This window comes from Cyprinus carpio, unplaced genomic scaffold (genome assembly GCF_018340385.1).
Source record: "Cyprinus carpio isolate SPL01 unplaced genomic scaffold, ASM1834038v1 S000006456, whole genome shotgun sequence".
NCBI classification, from domain to species: Eukaryota; Metazoa; Chordata; class Actinopteri; order Cypriniformes; family Cyprinidae; genus Cyprinus; species Cyprinus carpio.
The window spans coordinates 101,573-119,881 of record NW_024879138.1 but is presented as its reverse complement, the minus strand read 5'-3'; the positions used below and the strand labels follow the sequence as shown (position 1 = coordinate 119,881).

The window sequence follows — 18,309 nt, the reverse complement described above, 5'->3', positions numbered from 1 at the left end:
AGCCAAGATGCAGATGCTTTTCAGAGCCGGGGTCGCAGCACCAAGAGTCGTAGCAGCGAAAGCCTGTAAGAGAAAGCCATGAAGGATTCCGTCCACTAGATGAGAAAGGTGTGAGACAGTAAAGCCAGGCTTTCCGCCGCAGGCTGCGGTGAAAGTACATGAAAGAGTGTGAAGCCAGGTCAACAGGCTGTTTCAGAAATCAGTGTTCAGGTTCACGTAGATTAAAGTGAGGACGACCATCTTCCCACAGTAGCTGGTGACCAAATAGAGCGAACAAAGTCGCAGCAGAATGCCTGATAGTCGCGGAAAGCGTCGCCGAGACGCAGCAGCACGCACAGTGCATCACTGCCCCAGCAGCTTCAGCTATTTTCCTTAAACTTCATTACATTGATTTGTGCCAAAAATGCACAAAGAATACAGTCCACGACAGCCTGGTTATCTATTCCAGCACATGTCATTTTGGCCCGACAAAGACAAGCGCAGTCGATGCAATGCAGAAAAGCCACTGCGTCGCTCTCGCGGCGACGGGCCGGTCAGACAAAGTTATGCAAACACACAGTCACACCAAAGCTCACAAGCTTCAACCGAGCAAAGCGTCTGCCAGGCGAGTACCGGCTGACAAAAGCATGTGTAGTGCCCGCATCGCCGCAATGCTGATAAGCTCGGGCGCACGCTTCATAGTCCGCGATGAAAGTTCGGGATCATAAAGTCGCCAGAAAGTACCGGAATACGAAGCTACGCCAGTTAAATCATCACCAGCAAAGTTTCGCCGGGCCAGCAGCCGCTCTGGCTTGCAGTTCGGCCCGAGCCGAGAAACGACGAGACCCATCGTAGAGTATTAAATGCGATTGCCTAGTTTCTAACCGTCGCCATCGAAAGCAAGAGCCCCAGTTTGTATCAAATGAGCGAGTGTAGCCTTGCAGCAGCTTCATTTCAAGAAAGCATGCAGCCGTCGACAAACACTTCAGCTGCACTTCCGCCGACGCCGATGTAAATACCATCCAGCCGCCAGAACTCAAAGAGCCAGACAGCATTTAATCATAAAAAAAGAGATACCACGCCATGAAGTCTCGATGTCAAAGAGGAAGTCACAGGCCGAAGCCCCTCATAAACAGTACGGACTTTGGCTCTCGACGATCATCGCAGCAGTTGTGCAAAGCAAACAGCACGGTCCGCGTGTCGCAGTTTTAAAGCATTCCAGGCGTCGCAGGAGTGAAACAGAATGAGCAACAGTACGCACAAAATAAACAAAGCCTGATTATAACTTCAAGTTCAAACAAAAATTGACTTCTGTTTTCAGTATCAATAGCCGCCAGTTTTTGATGCAATAATTGACCGGCCTCAAGCTTGTCTGTAATATTTTAACAAAAATTCGAACACCGCCAGAATGCATTTGTTTTCGACGTCATTGACTGCTTGGGCAGAATAGCCCAACACCTCTTCTCCAGCCGCGCCAGAGCAGCTGGAGCAGTGAGACGAATGTGAGCCAAACAAAACACAGACCAGACAGTCATATTAAACATTGAATCAGCAAGCTCACTCCCCCATAAATAAAAACCACAGCCATGTAACAAAATTTAATTAAAGTGAAAGTCCGTGACATTTGGCAAGTATGGGTAACCATAGTCGGAATTGGAGCTCTGCATTTACACCCATCCAGTGCACACACACAGCAGTGAGAAAGTGAAACGACACCCCCGGAGCAGTGGGCAGCTCTTATATCCATCCAGCGCCTGGGGAGCAACTGGGGGTTCAGTGCCTTGCTCAAGGGCACTTCAGCCATGGGTATTGAGGGTGGAATAGAACGCTGTTCATTCACTCCCTCCCACCTACAACTCCTGCCAGCACAGAGACTCAAACATGCGACCTTCTGATTACAAGTCCAACTCTCTAACCATTAGGCCACAGCTGCCCCACAAATAATTACACAACAGGGTCAGTGATTAACAGTTACACATCTGTGTGTTGCATGTGCATGTTCTTTGTAGAAACGGGGAACTAAAACTATTCAAACGCATACAATTTAGACCAACATAACGATTCCCAAAAAGTGAAGGCAGTGTTATTTGCTATGTTTTATATTGGGTGTTCCAGTGGAAACGATCTCATTCAGTGTGATGTAGGTGGCTCTTAAAAGAGCCTTTGGGGTTCTCATTGAGAGTGATGTAGGGCGGGTTTAAGCGCGCTCTCCGCGGATTACGGCGCGCCAGCTGGATGTCTTTGGGCATGATGGTGACTCTCTTGGCGTGGATGTCGCACAGGTTGGTGTCCTCGAACAGACCGACCAGATAAGCCTCGCTGGGACTCCTGCAGGGCCATGACGGCGGGAGCTCTGGAAGCGCAGGTCCGTCTTGAAATCCTGAGCGATCTCTCGCACCAGACGCTGGAAAGGCAGTTTGCGGATCAGCAGCTCGGTGGACTTCTGATAGCGGCGGATCTCTCGGAGAGCCACGGTCCCGGGCCTGTAACGATGGGGTTTCTTGACGCCGCCGGTGGCTGGGGCGCTCTTCCGGGCGGCTTTAGTAGCGAGCTGCTTCCTCGGGCTTTACCACCGGGGTGATTTACGAGCGGTCTGCTTGGTTCTTGCCATTGCTGAGTTTTACGTCTATCACGATCCTGCTCGAGCAGAAAATGTTGTTCTGTGTTACACGCCTGCTTTTAACGGCTCATACAGCCAAAGCTTCTGGCGTCATAAAGGTGCAGAGGCTTGTGATTGGCTGATATGTGAGATCATGACTGTTAACCAATGACTGCCCCCCTTCTGTTTTGTAAACAGAGCTGGTTGTTTCCCGCTCAAAAATGCTTTGATCCTGTTTGTGACTTTGCATCGCAAACACACCAATTTAGGCTTCATACTCATGTTTTGTTTCATAGTTCTGAACTATTCATTAAATCAGAGATCATCAAAATTACACTTCCCTCTGTATAAGACCACAACTAAACACCATCCAAATAACCTATTTTACAAATCTAATTTGTTCATTCATTCATAAGCTCCGTCACAGCTCGCGGCTGTTAATGTGTTTGATGATATTCATGTATTCTTGACGGACTTTTGATGTTTAATGATAATGTGTTATTAAACGCATGAAATTAAGTTAAAGAAAAGCGCTCTTTGAGAGAGAAAATGGGTGGCTCTTAAAAGAGCCTTTGGGTTTCAGAAACACGCTCGTATGTGTTTACTTGGCTTTGGCGGGTTTCTCGGTCTTCTTGGGCAGCAGCACGGCCTGGATGTTGGGCAGCACGCCGCCCTGAGCGATGGTCACTCGGCCCAGGAGTTTGTTGAGCTCCTCGTCGTTGCGCACCGCCAGCTGCAGTGACGGGGAATGATGCGGGTCTTCTTGTTGTCTCTTGCGGCGTTTCCAGCCAACTCCAGGATCTCAGCGGTCAGATACTCGAGCACAGCCGCCAGATAGACGGGAGCTCCGGCACCCGACGCGCTGTGCGTAGTTCCCTTTGCGGAGAAGTCTGTGAACACGACCGACGGGGAACTGCAGCCCTGCTCTGGAGGAGCGAGTCTTGGCCTTCGCTCTCGCTTTGCCACCGGTTTTGCCTCTTCCACTCATAGTTGACGTAAAAACGGCTGCTACGTTTTTAATGCAGAAATAATGACTATGTGAACCCCGCTCTACTGTATTTAAAAGAGCGTGCGAGTCGCCCATTGGTTTAGAGTCTGTAAGATTTCAAACCAATCACTGAACTTCCCTCCAACACCGCCCGCCGAAGCCACGCCTCCACAGCTGGCGCGCGGATTCTGCAGCTTTAAGAAACACGACAGAAAACATTAAAGAAATCGTTGCTGTTAAAGTAATTCAAAATAATTGTTAAGGCAAAAAGCATTGATCCATATTTTTAACCTAATTAAATTTAGATCAATGATCCATTAAAGCTATTAACTTTTATATATGTGTATTACTTTGTGTTTTCTCTGAATACACAGTCAACATGTAAAACATTGTGAGTCGAGGTGAACTCAGATCCTCTTCTAATTTATTAAGTTATCACCTTTTTAATTTCCACTGTATTCTTCTGATTGTAAGCATACTCAGTCATCTTGGTGTCACTGAACTTGTGGATCTAATCAAACTAAATAATGGTTTGGACAGTAGAAGAGAGGTTCTGCTTTTTGTTACATGGTGTGTTGATTATTTATTCATTTATTTATTTAGTGCAGTTAAGGAGTTGATCGTTGATATATGAAGACATAAGGAAGCAGTAATACTGGTGACAATCTATGGTCAGAAGATAGAAATAGTTCAGTCTTATAAATTTATTGGCGTCCATTTGGACAGTAAATTAATCTGGAGAAAGTACAGTGAGGTTGTCTTTAAGAAACCGCAGTCAGGGTTATTATTTTTGAGGAAGTTCAGTTCTTGTGGCATTAAAGCCTCTTCTGTCTTCTTTTCTGTGCAGTGCTCTGCTGGGGAGCTGATGTCACTGTGGATGATAAAAACAGGATTAATAACACGATCAGAAAGGATGGTTATATTATTGGTTTGGCTCCAGATTCTCTTGAGGTTTTTTGTGGAAAAAAGAACAAGGGCAAAATTAAAAATGATTTTGTATGAAGAACATCCAGATGGTCTTTTTAGTTCTTCAGTGTTAATTAGTTGGAGATTAGTAATGACTGTGTTTAAGGAGAACGATTTAGAAGCTTTTTTTAAATCCCTGCTGCTGTGTGTAATGTGTTTACGAAAGAAATACTTTTGTTGTGCGTTGCTGTTATTTATCCCGTTTGCCTGCAGTTTACGACAGCAGTGAATGAGTTGTTGATGGATTATTGTCATGTTGTGTCTGCCGTTTTATTAATTGTGTTGTTTTTAAAGTAACAAATGGTGGGCAAATTAGTTACGTATCTTAACATAACCTTACTTCCACAAAGTAAATTGCTCTTTCTTTAGAGTTTGTGGGTGGCTCTGAAAAGAGCCGTTGGGGAATAACAAAACAGAAGTTTTTTTACTTCTTCTTGGGAGCTGCCTTCTTAGGCTTGGCAGCTTTAGGGTTTTCCGTCTTGGGTTTGGCAGTCTTGGCCTTTTTTTGGGGCTCATGCTGCTTTCTTAGGCGCGCTGCGGGCTTCTTTGCCTTCTTGGGGCTCTTCGTGGCCTTCTTAGCGGCTGCAGCGGCGGGTTTCTTGGCCTTCTTGGGGGATTTCTTAGCGGCGGGCTTCTTTTGCCGCCGCGCTCTTGGGCTTCTTGGCAGCAGAGGGTTTCTTTGGCCGCGGGCTTCTTCGCTTTAGGAGCTGCTTTTCTTCGCCGGCTTCTTCTTGGTCTCGGGTTTGCTGCTTGTTGATCTTGAAGGAGCCGGAGGCACCGGTTCCTTTGACCTGCACCAGAGCTCCTTTAGTCACCAGGCTTAGCTTGAGGGCGAGCTTGATGCGGGAGTTCTTCTTCTCCACGTCGTAGCCCGCCGGCAGCGAGAGCTTTCTTCAGGGCGGCGAGAGACACACCGCTCCTCTCCTTCGATGCGGACACGGCTTTAACGATCAGATCACCGACAGCTGGACCTGCTTTCTTGGCTTTAGCAGCGGACTTCTTCTTGGGCGCTTTGGCCGGGGGGGGCGGCTGCGGCTGGGGCGGTTTCTGCCATCTCTCTGTGTAGAGTATTCAGTAAAATCAGCAAATCAAACGCTCGCTATGTTAAGCAATGAGCAGCACTCGGACCGCGCTGCGCTCTTATTTAACACATGAGAACCTTATAGACTCAACCCGCGCGCTCTGTGTCTGCGCGCCTCCGCGAGCCGCTCGCGCTTGTGTTTTCTTCTTCTACATTTAAGGGCAAAACTAGACTGCTAAAATAGTTTGGCGCAGTAGAAACAAAGTGAACATCAAGCAGAGGTTCTTGGCTTTCTTTGGACACTAAAATACGCGGCGAGGAACTGTTTGTTTTGCTCTGGTCAGATATCAAACTCGAGGCGAGCATCAGCCACGGAACAAAGCCGCGTGCGCATTTAATGCCTGGTTTCAGTGGAAAAGTTGATAAAAGATTAAACTCGTCCTCTGAGTGTTTCAGAAACAGTTTGGAAGTGAATTTAATGAAATGAGCATCAGTGAAGCGCGTGTGCAGTGTTTGATACAGTTGTTGTTTTGGGCAGCTTGAAGCACAAACATCCGGAGACTTCGAGTCTGAGACTCCTGTGTTCTTTCTTGCTTTCTTTCTTATGTGGATAATGGATTCGTTTTGAGTTTACAGGTTTTGAGTTTACTTTTTCTTGACAAATAATTAGTATAGTTGTACAAATGTGCATTAAGTGTCATTCATTTATAATAATTGTGTGTGTGTGTGTGTGTTATCCAACAGGTGACCTCCATAGACTGCAATGCCACTTTGTGGAAACACAAGGGCAAGTGATTCTTCACAATCTAACTTTATTTAAATGCAACTCTAAACTTTGAGACATTTAAACATTCACACATCTTCACCATTGCACAAATATTCTAATAGAAATCCAAAAAGCTTATTAAATTAGTATAACCCACAGATATTTGCTGGGGTTGACACTAATACAAATACACATCTCAATGTATGAATGCTGTCTTTTTATATATATATATATATATATATATATATAGATTATACTATGTATATATATATATATATATATAGACATATATATATATATATATATATATACATATATTGGCTATTTAAGTAGGCCAAGTGAGGATAGCAAAATAAAGTAAATTGTGACATATTATCCCCAATAATTCTTCACATAGTGAAGTAAAAAAAATAAAATAAAATAAATACTGAAGTACCATATTTCAGCTTTATTAATGTGGGTATACAAAATCATATTTTATGCTTGCTTCTAGGAAATCCTCATATTTCTAACAGCGTCATAAAAATGTAAATGGCTTTAAGCACTATGCATCATTAAAGTTTCACTTTCACCGTGACTAAGCCGGTAATATGAGTTTACCTCACGAACCCACAGTCTCCGCATCAGGAAAGCCATAAAAGGAGCATCTTCCATCTGAAGACTTGTGGTGCATTTCAGGAAAAAAACAATAAACATCGTCGACCAACAATATAAAATGCGGGAAACTATTGATTGGTTATTCTACAAATAATTGTATTACAAATTATACTATGACTGGAAAATACTGTAAATTGATAAACTGTTCGCCGACGGTGCCATTTAGTCCCATTTAGCAACTTGTTAGCAACCGTCTTTTTAAAGAAGCGTATCAGTTTAAGAAAATCGTGAGTGGGGTGTAACTGGTGTGTTTTATGTCGTAGAATAAAATGTGAAAGTATCTTGAGCCCGTGTGAACCACGGACCTTATTTTAGGGATTTAACCAAAGTCCCATTAAAAAAAAAAAAAAAAAAAAAACATTGACTCTGGGACCATGGAACCGAAAGTGTTAAATGCTAACTCGCTTCCGGGTTTTTGCCCACAAAGTGACATCATTGTTCCACCACTCTATAGATGGTTTCATCGGGCACACGCGCCTGGCCCAAATTTAACCCTTGTATGATTTTCATATTTTTGTTACTCAGCCAGTGTTCGTGGGTCTGGTAGACCAGCTGCAGTTCTGTGTGTAATATAAATATGTAGGGGGGGTGTACAGTGAGTGGTCAATGAAAATTTGTTCTGATATATGTTCTTCACTGAAAATGAGCCAAGGCCAATGAGTCTGAGTTTGAAAAAATAATTAATAGTATCATTTTTCTTTTGATAAAAAGTGAAAACGGGTCCCACAGACCCAAACACCATACAAGGGTTAAAGGGATACTGTGATGCGTGTGATAATGTGTGAATTATTTAAAGTTCAGAGTTGCATTTAAATAAAGTTTCCACACAGTTGCATTGCAGTCTATGGAGGTCCCCTGTTGGATAATACACACACACACACACACACACACACAATTATTATTAATGAATGACACTGAATGGACTTTTGTACAACTATGCTAATTATTTGTCAAGAAAAAGTCTTTAAACTATCAATCAGATGACAGACATGCAGAAGTGAGCACAGTTTATGATTAGAGACATATAAATTGGCATATCATTGCATACATTAGATTTAGAGGATTATAATTCACCTAAAATTATTTTAATAATTTACTTGTCCTTATGTCCTTCCAAACAGTACATAGAAAAAAATATTTTCAATTGAAGAAAATTAAAATAAATAATAATAATGGTTCAGTGTGTAGACGGAGATGAAGTGAGTTTGACTGAGCAAAATAAACAGGACCACACCATCTGTGGGAGTCAATCTGACCGCGAATTTCACTAAAACTGAACCTGTAAACTCAAACGAATCCATTATCCACATAAGAAAGAAAGCAAGAAAGAAAGCAAGAAAGAACACAGGAGTCTCAGACTCGAAGTCTCCGGATGTTTGTGCTTCAAGCTGCCCAAAACAACAACTGTATCAAACACTGCACACGCGCTTCACTGATGCTCATTTCATTAAATTCACTTCCAAAACTGTTTCTGAAACACTCAGAGGACGAGTTTAATCTTTTATCAACTTTTCCACTGAAACCAGGCATTAAATGCGCACGCGGCTTTGTTCCGTGGCTGATGCTCGCCTCGAGTTTGATCTGACCAGAGCAAAACAAACAGTTCCTCGCCGCGTATTTTAGTGTCCAAAGAAAGCCAAGAACCTCTGCTTGATGTTCACTTTGTTTCTACTGCGCCAAACTATTTAGCAGTCTAGTTTTGCCCTTAAATGTAGAAGAAGAAAACACAAGCGCGAGCGGCTCGCGGAGGCGCGCAGACACAGAGCGCGCGGGTTGAGTCTATGAGGTTCTCATGTGTTAAATAAGAGCGCAGCGCGGTCCGAGTGCTGCTCATTGCTTAACATAGCGAGCGTTTGATTTGCTGATTTTACTGAATACTCTACACAGAGAGATGGCAGAAACCGCCCCAGCCGCAGCCGCCCCGCCGGCCAAAGCACCCAAGAAGAAGTCCGCTGCTAAAGCCAAGAAAGCAGGTCCAGCTGTCGGTGATCTGATCGTTAAAGCCGTGTCCGCATCGAAGGAGAGGAGCGGTGTGTCTCTCGCCGCCCTGAAGAAAGCTCTCGCTGCCGGCGGCTACGACGTGGAGAAGAAGAACTCCCGCATCAAGCTCGCCCTCAAGAGCCTGGTGACTAAAGGAGCTCTGGTGCAGGTCAAAGGAACCGGTGCCTCCGGCTCCTTCAAGATCAACAAGCAGCAAACCGAGACCAAGAAGAAGCCGGCGAAGAAGAAAGCAGCTCCTAAAGCGAAGAAGCCCGCGGCCAAGAAACCCGCTGCTGCCAAGAAGCCCAAGAGCGCGGCGGCAAAGAAGCCCGCCGCTAAGAAATCCCCCAAGAAGGCCAAGAAACCCGCCGCTGCAGCCGCTAAGAAGGCCACGAAGAGCCCCAAGAAGGCAAAGAAGCCCGCAGCGCCTAAGAAAGCAGCCAAGAGCCCCAAAAAGGCCAAGACTGCCAAACCCAAGACGGCAAAGCACTAAAGCTGCCAAGCCTAAGAAGGCAGCTCCCAAGAAGAAGTAAAAAACTTCTGTTTTATTCCCCAACGGCTCTTTTCAGAGCCACCCACAAACTCTAAAGAAAGAGCAATTTACTTTGTGGAAGTAAGGTTATGTTAAGATACGTAACTAATTTGCCCACCATTTGTTACTTTAAAAACAACACAATTAATAAAACGGCAGACACAACATGACAATAATCCATCAACAACTCATTCACTGCTGTCGTAAACTGCAGGCAACGGGATAAATAACAGCAACGCACAACAAAAGTATTTCTTTCGTAAACACATTACACACAGCAGCAGGGATTTAAAAAAAGCTTCTAAATCGTTCTGGAGAACACAGTCATTACTAATCTCCAACTAATTAACACTGAAGAACTAAAAATACCATCTGGATGTTCTTCATACAAAATCATTTTTAATTTTGCCCTTGTTCTTTTTTCCACAAAAACCTCAAGAGAATCTGGAGCCAAACCAATAATATAACCATCCTTTCTGATCGTGTTATTAATCCTGTTTTTATCATCCACAGTGACATCAGCTCCCCAGCAGAGCACTGCACAGGAAAAGAAGACAGAAGAGGCTTTAATGCCACAAGAACTGAACTTCCTCAAAAATAATAACCCTGACTGCGGTTTCTTAAAGACAACCTCACTGTACTTTCTTCTCCAGATTAATTTACTGTCCAAATGGACGCCAATAAATTTATAAGACTGAACTATTTCTATCTTCTGACCATAGATTGTCACCAGTATTACTGCTTCCTTATGTCTTCATATATCAACGATCAACTCCTTAACTGCACTAATAATAAATGAATGACTAAATAATCAACACACCATGTAACAAAAAGCAGAACCTCTCTTCTACTGTCCAAACCATTATTTTTAGTTTGATTAGATCCACAAGTTCAGTGACACCAAGATGGACTGAGTATGCTTACAATCAGAAGAATACAGTGGAAATTTAAAAGGTGATAACTTAATAAATTAGAAGAGGATCTGAGTTCACCTCGACTCACAATGTTTTACATGTTGACTGTGTATTCAGAGAAAACACAAAGTAATACACACATATATAAAAGTTAATAGCTTTAATGGATCATTGATCTAAATTTAATTAGGTTTTAAAAATATGGATCAATGCTTTTTTGCCTTAACAATTATTTTGAATTACTTTAACAGCAACGATTTCTTTAATGTTTTCTGTCGTGTTTCTTAAAGCTGCAGAATCCGCGCGCCAGCCTGTGGAGGCGTGGCTTCGGCGGGCGGTGTTGGAGGGAAGTTCAGTGATTGGTTTGAAATCTTACAGACTCTAAACCAATGGGCGACTCGCACGCTCTTTTAAATACAGTAGAGCGGGGTTCACATAGTCATTATTTCTGCATTAAAAACGTAGCAGTTTTTACGTCAACTATGAGTGGAAGAGGCAAAACCGGTGGCAAAGCGAGAGCGAAGGCCAAGACTCGCTCCTCCAGAGCAGGGCTGCAGTTCCCCGTCGGTCGTGTTCACAGACTTCTCCGCAAAGGGAACTACGCACAGCGCGTCGGTGCCGGAGCTTCCGTCTATCTGGCGGCTGTGCTCGAGTATCTGACCGCTGAGATACTGGAGTTGGCTGGAAACCGCCGCAAGAGACAACAAGAAGACCCGCATCATTCCCCGTCACCTGCAGCTGGCGGGTCGCAACGACGAGGAGCTCAACAAACTCCTGGGCCGAGTGACCATCGCTCAGGGCGGCGTGCTGCCCAAACATCCAGGCCGTGCTGCTGCCCAAGAAGACCCGAGAAACCCGCCAAAGCCAAGTAAACCCATACGAGCGTGTTTCTGAAACCCAAAGGCTCTTTTAAGAGCCACCCATTTTTCTCTCTCAAAGAGCGCTTTTCTTTAACTTAATTTCATGCGTTTAATAACACATTATCATTAAACATCAAAAGTCCGTCAAGAATACATGAATATCATCAAACACATTAACAGCCGCGAGCTGTGACGGAGCTATGAGCTTATGAATGAATGAACAAATTAGATTTGTAAAATAGGTTATTTGGATGGTGTTTAGTTGTGGTCTTATACGAAGTTGTAATTTTGATGATCTCTGATTTAATGAATAGTTCAGAACTATGAAACAAAACATGAGTATGAAGCCTAAATTGGTGTGTTTGCGATGCAAAGTCACAAACAGGATCAAAGCATTTTGAGCGGGAAACAACCAGCTCTGTTTACAAACAGAAGGGGGGCAGTCATTGGTTAACAGTCATGATCTCACATATCAGCCAATCACAAGCCTCTGCACCTTTATGACGCCAGAAGCTTTGGCTGTATGAGCCGTTAAAAGCAGGCGTGTAACACAGAACAACATTCTGGAGACAGACCTTGCTCAGTAGTCATGTCAAAGCAGTAACTAAATCAGCATATTATCATCTAAATACATTGCAAGAATGATGTTTTGTTTCCAGTCAAGACTTGGAGAAACGTGTTTCATGCCTTTATCACCAGCAGGGTGGGACTGGGCTGTAATGGTCTCTCACCGGCCTTCACAAGAAGACCATTAGACAGCTGCAGCTCATCCAGAACGCTGCTGCCAGGATTCTGACTAGAACTAGAAAATCTGAGCATATCACACTAGTCCTCAGGTCCTTACACTGGCTTCCAGTTACATCTAGATTGATTTTTAAAATACTTTTACTCGTTTATAAATCACTCAATGATCTAGGACCAACATATACGCAGATATGTTCAGTAAATATAACCTAACAGATCACTCAGATCATTAGGATCAGTCATTAGAAATACCAAGGGTTCAATATCAAACAAGAGGATCACTTTTAGGTACTATGTCACCCAGTTGGAATCAGCTTCCAGAAGAGATCAGATGTGCTAAAAACATTAGTCACATTTAAATCTAGACTCAAAAACCCATCTGTTCAGCAGAGCATTTATTGAATGAGCACTTCACATTTCTGAACTGATTGCACTGTATTTTTATGTAAAATCATTTTCATTTTTAAACTCTTAAATTCTTAAGTCAATTTTAAATTGTTTTCAAAGTTTTTGCACAGTGTTTTTCCCCCAATGATTATTTGACTATGAAAATAAAAATGATTGGTTAATTTTGCTGAAGAGCCTCAAAGGTCAGAGTCAGAAAATTGTCTCAAACTAGCATACACCTGCATTGTACAAATCAGAAAAATTTACTAGGATGAATCTTTATTGGGACTGCTTTGCTCTTACACAATAAGTTGTTAAATTAAACAAACAAAAAAAAAGTAACAGTTAACATTTTACCCTTAATGACATCACTTTAAACACGAAATAGAATTATATATTTGAGCTTTGTGCTGCAACAGCACATAATACTTCAGATTTTGGAAAAAAAAAAAAAAACACCAATGATCCATAAACTGCAAGATTGCCACCACACCGAGAGCCTCCATATAGCTGTCAAGAGCCTTTAACAGAAAACCTGGGCGGCTCTTAAAAGAGCCTTTGTGTGTGTGGAGAACCGCAGCGGAGCTCCCCACTTGAGCTGGTATACTTGGTGACGGCCTTGGTACCCCTCAGACACGGCGCGTGTTTGGCCAGCTCCCTCGGGCAGCAAGGTGACGCACGGCGGTCTGATCTCTCGGGAAGTGATGGTGGAGCGCTTCATTGTAGTGAGCGAGACGAGACGCTTCACCGGCGATGCGCTTCCGAAGATGTCGTTGACGAAAGAGTTCATGATGTCCATCGTTTCGATCTTCAGGGAATACAACAGTAATTTATAAACTTTGAGTACCGAGTTTTAGGCTGTGGAGAATTCCTTATAACTTAAATAAATATATTAACGATTAGACCATTTTTTTTCCTCCTTCTGCTGTCCCGCCAAATTACCTTTGGTTTCTTAAGCACCTCATTTCATCCAAATGTTTTCTTGATTCTGAGCCTTGTGTTCAAATAACACTGATGAAATCGAAACATCCCAACAATAAACAAACTTGTTGTATATGACTTACGCAAAAATGAACACCACAAGAGCTCTAGTTTTAATATGTTTAAGCATTAAATAGTAGCTATCATCACAGAAAGCGTTCATCAAACCAGCGTTAAACACCACCTTTTGTCCGCTTGATTACAAGCACTTTATTGGTTATTTTTGGTCATAACATAAAACAACATCGTCACTAACCGTCTTAGTATGCGGGCGGCTTCAAAGAAAGTCACGCCGTGCTCGTTGCTCACAGTGTCGCGCTGGAGCGCGAATACTTATCGGTTCACAGTGGCACGGCTTGGCGAGTGCGCTCGGCGTGGGTGAGCGCGGATCACGCCTGCGGAATCACCTGCTACCCGCACTGTAGATCGCGACCGGAGAGACCCGCCGTGCGGCGAAGATGAATGGCGGGCTTGGGTGACCCCTCGGACAGCCCACGCAGAACTTTACGACGACGCCAGTCGCCTTTCCCCGAGTCCTCGCCTCGTTCTTCCAGCATCACGACGCAGTTTCCAGCCAGTCGAACGATCTGAAAACCCAGTCGCGCGAAGAGTTTGTAGCCTTTGGCCAGGCCAGCCAGACCCGACCGAAACCAGCGCGACATGGCAATTTCTTCGCTCGTGCCAGAGCAGTGAGTCAATGAGGTTTAATTCAACCCCGATTCAACGATGGTACCGTCCTGCAGCTCATAGTTAAAACCGCAAAGCTAAAAGAGCTGAGCAAGATCAGCCCGCATCAAGCCACAATGCTTGTCGTATTCAAAGCCGATGCCGCAGCAGCCACCCGAGTAGCAGTTAACGTCAGTCAATCAAAGAAAGAAATCCTCGTGCCCGAAGTGAAATGTCGACAGCCCGAAGCGACCGTCAAAGAAAGAAAGCCTTTTAAACTCGCGCACACAAACATGCCGAGCCTCTTCAAACAAGCATATTGGTCGAAACCTCGCCGGTGGGTCGTAGCCAAACTCCCCGTGATTAGTGCCATCGAAACCCCTGCCATTTCACTTCTTTAAGACACCTCGAAATTCCAAGAAACAAGTGCATTGTTTGATTTAGCCTCGTGCCCATCTTTCTCACATGCAGCCAGCCATTTCTGCAGCCTCTCAAAACAAGTTGGTAAGTAGAAATGCTCCTGTCAGTGTCAAGCTGGGTCATTTCCTTTCTTCTTCTGCAAAACCAAAAGAATGTGCTCAGCAGATTTCTGTGTCAAAGCAAAGTTGCCCTCCAGCTCAAAGCCAGCTACGATCTGCAAAATGCTTCTAAAACAACTATGTGAATTTTGTTGCTCCGCTTTCTTTTTTCTCTGAGCAGCTTGTGCCAGCCGTAAAGCCTGGCAGCATCATAGCCTCTGTACTCAAAGTAAAAGCCTCAGCCAGCCACAGTATTGTGCCAGCTTCCCACATGCCTTATAGGCTGGGAAAAAATCGTCCAAAAAAGCACATCCTGTGCTTGCAAAAGGCTTAAAAAAAAAAAAAAAAAACAACAACAGGCCGAGAACAGGTGGAGTAGCTTCTGATGTAGGCCCCATCTCGTGTGCTGGAAAATCGCACGTCAGTAGGAGCCTGCCAGCTTCTCGCCTAAAATACCTAGCGCAGGCTTTGTTACGCCCCCGGGGTGCCACCACCAGCACGTTAAAGAGTCCTAGATCATATGACAAAAAAAAAAGAAAGATGTACATTTAACAGTCATGGGCTCAAAGTGACTCCCAAAAGAGCTTAAGAATGCATGAGATTGAGGAAGCCAAGCACAGCTTTCATAGAAGTGACGGTCACATAGACCGACAGTAGCAGGTTTAGCAACGCGGGAGAAAAGGCTCAGCCAAGATGCAGATGCTTTTCAGAGCCGGGGTCGCAGCACCAAGAGTCGTAGCAGCGAAAGCCTGTAAGAGAAAGCCATGAAGGATTCCGTCCACTAGATGAGAAAGGTGTGAGACAGTAAAGCCAGGCTTTCCGCCGCAGGCTGCGGTGAAAGTACATGAAAGAGTGTGAAGCCAGGTCAACAGGCTGTTTCAGAAATCAGTGTTCAGGTTCACGTAGATTAAAGTGAGGACGACCATCTTCCCACAGTAGCTGGTGACCAAATAGAGCGAACAAAGTCGCAGCAGAATGCCTGATAGTCGCGGAAAGCGTCGCCGAGACGCAGCAGCACGCACAGTGCATCACTGCCCCAGCAGCTTCAGCTATTTTCCTTAAACTTCATTACATTGATTTGTGCCAAAAATGCACAAAGAATACAGTCCACGACAGCCTGGTTATCTATTCCAGCACATGTCATTTTGGCCCGACAAAGACAAGCGCAGTCGATGCAATGCAGAAAAGCCACTGCGTCGCTCTCGCGGCGACGGGCCGGTCAGACAAAGTTATGCAAACACACAGTCACACCAAAGCTCACAAGCTTCAACCGAGCAAAGCGTCTGCCAGGCGAGTACCGGCTGACAAAAGCATGTGTAGTGCCCGCATCGCCGCAATGCTGATAAGCTCGGGCGCACGCTTCATAGTCCGCGATGAAAGTTCGGGATCATAAAGTCGCCAGAAAGTACCGGAATACGAAGCTACGCCAGTTAAATCATCACCAGCAAAGTTTCGCCGGGCCAGCAGCCGCTCTGGCTTGCAGTTCGGCCCGAGCCGAGAAACGACGAGACCCATCGTAGAGTATTAAATGCGATTGCCTAGTTTCTAACCGTCGCCATCGAAAGCAAGAGCCCCAGTTTGTATCAAATGAGCGAGTGTAGCCTTGCAGCAGCTTCATTTCAAGAAAGCATGCAGCCGTCGACAAACACTTCAGCTGCACTTCCGCCGACGCCGATGTAAATACCATCCAGCCGCCAGAACTCAAAGAGCCAGACAGCATTTAATCATAAAAAAAGAGATACCACGCCATGAAGTCTCGATGTCAAAGAGGAAGTCACAGGCCGAAGCCCCTCATAAACAGTACGGACTTTGGCTCTCGACGATCATCGCAGCAGTTGTGCAAAGCAAACAGCACGGTCCGCGTGTCGCAGTTTTAAAGCATTCCAGGCGTCGCAGGAGTGAAACAGAATGAGCAACAGTACGCACAAAATAAACAAAGCCTGATTATAACTTCAAGTTCAAACAAAAATTGACTTCTGTTTTCAGTATCAATAGCCGCCAGTTTTTGATGCAATAATTGACCGGCCTCAAGCTTGTCTGTAATATTTTAACAAAAATTCGAACACCGCCAGAATGCATTTGTTTTCGACGTCATTGACTGCTTGGGCAGAATAGCCCAACACCTCTTCTCCAGCCGCGCCAGAGCAGCTGGAGCAGTGAGACGAATGTGAGCCAAACAAAACACAGACCAGACAGTCATATTAAACATTGAATCAGCAAGCCACTCCCCCATAAATAAAAACCACAGCCATGTAACAAAATTATCTCTACTACAGCTGACAAACACACAAAAATACATGAACAAGTTCCAAAAATTTGCTCATAAAGTACCGGTCCCCTTTGAGCAGCTTCATACAGCCTGCAGTCTCTCGTCGTATTAGTATTCAAACGCCAGCTATGTTAATGCCATTCAGGCACAATACTGCGCCTGGCTTACTACATCAAACTCTTTAATAAAGTGAAAGTCGCAGCATGGTCAAGCCTCCGTGCATTTAACCCGCCATTCAAAGCGCACACACACAGCAAGTGAGCAGTGAATAGCCAGCCCTCGGAAGCGGGGCAGTTGAGCAGACCAGCCCGGGGAGTCAGTTCAGCCCAGTCAGCGGCACTGCCGGGCGGGCAGCGAGTGCGGAAGCCGTTCACCACTCAACCCCGCCAGCACAGAGACCAAACAGCGTGACCTTCACAAAGTCCGGGTCCTCTGCTCAGCAAAGCCACAGCGTCTCAACAAAGCCGGGCCTTCAGCGTTGTTAAACAGTCGCGATTGGTCAAAGCCGTTAATACTCCGCCGCATGCGCATACTTCAGGAAACGGGGGAACCAAAAACTACTCAAACGCATGCTCTGCACCGTCATACCATCTTCAAAGCGAAGCGCAGCAAATAGTTTGCCATGCTTCTTGAGTACGGCAAGCCTCCAGCGGAAACCATCCGCTCAGCGTGACGGCTTCTGCAGCTCGATGCAGCAGCCGCGGGACGCGGCGCGCCAGCCGGCGGCTGATGGTGACGCCAGTGTGGGATGGCGCACAGCCGGTGTCTCCATCGAAACAGATAAGCTCCTCGCTGGGACTTCGCAGGCCGATGACGCAGCGGAAAGTTTCGGAAGAAACCGGTTCCGGAAATCTCGAGCGACCTTCCGCACAGCACGCTGGAAAGGCAGTTGCGTCGGCGGACCCCTCGATAAACCCCGGGCTCGTAAGATGCAAGTTTCGACGTCGCCGGTGCCGGGCGCCCGGGCGGTTAAGTAGCGAAAGCCGTGCCCCTCGGGGTTTGACACCGGCGGGAGAGCGGTTCGTTGCTCCCGTTACTTTGTTTGCCCATCACTATCCCGCGCCGAGCAGCAAAAAATGCCAGCCCGTGTGCCACACGCCCTTAACCCAGCCACAGCCGTGCCCCGGCGCTCCAGCAAAGGCAGTAGCGCTTGCATCGCCGGATGCAGCATCACGACCAGCCAATCGGTCGACGTGCCTCTTCGCTTCAGAACAGAGCCGAAAGCCAGCTTCCCTCAAATGGTATTTTCGATCTCTGCCTGCATTCTCGCATCGCAAACACAGCCGTTTCCCCAGCTTTCAGCACTCAGCCTGTTACAGCTCAACCGTCACAAACAGAAGATCATCAAAATGGCCTTCCCCTCTCGCGTTAATCATTACCAAACACCCCATCTGGGGCAACCTATTTTTGCCGCTCCATTTGCTCATCACAAGCTCGTCACATGTCGCAGCCACACACGTGCTTCGATGATACCACATTTTC

General features: G+C 45.4%; 1 protein-coding gene and 2 pseudogenes across 1 annotated transcript; 2 read left to right on the top strand and 1 right to left on the bottom strand.

Moving 5' to 3' along the window:
* Nucleotides 1–5,152: 5,152 nt before the first annotated feature.
* Nucleotides 5,153–5,893, bottom strand: LOC122143585 (annotated as a pseudogene).
* Nucleotides 5,894–8,786: 2,893 nt separating this feature from the next.
* On the top strand, nucleotides 8,787–9,504 carry LOC122143589 (annotated as a pseudogene).
* A 1,323-nt stretch (nucleotides 9,505–10,827) lies between these two features.
* On the top strand, nucleotides 10,828–11,279 carry LOC122143587 (histone H2A-like). The gene has a single exon (XM_042754088.1). The coding sequence runs from the start codon at nucleotides 10,885–10,887 to the stop codon at nucleotides 11,272–11,274; it is 390 nt and encodes a 129-aa protein (XP_042610022.1). The 5' UTR covers nucleotides 10,828–10,884; the 3' UTR covers nucleotides 11,275–11,279.
* The last annotated feature ends 7,030 nt before the right edge of the window (nucleotides 11,280–18,309 follow it).

What these genes read in the sequence shown, in the direction of transcription:
- LOC122143587 (XM_042754088.1), top strand. Translation starts at nt 10,885, where the DNA reads ATGAGTGGAAGAGGCAAAACCGGTGGCAAAGCGAGAGCGAAGGCCAAG.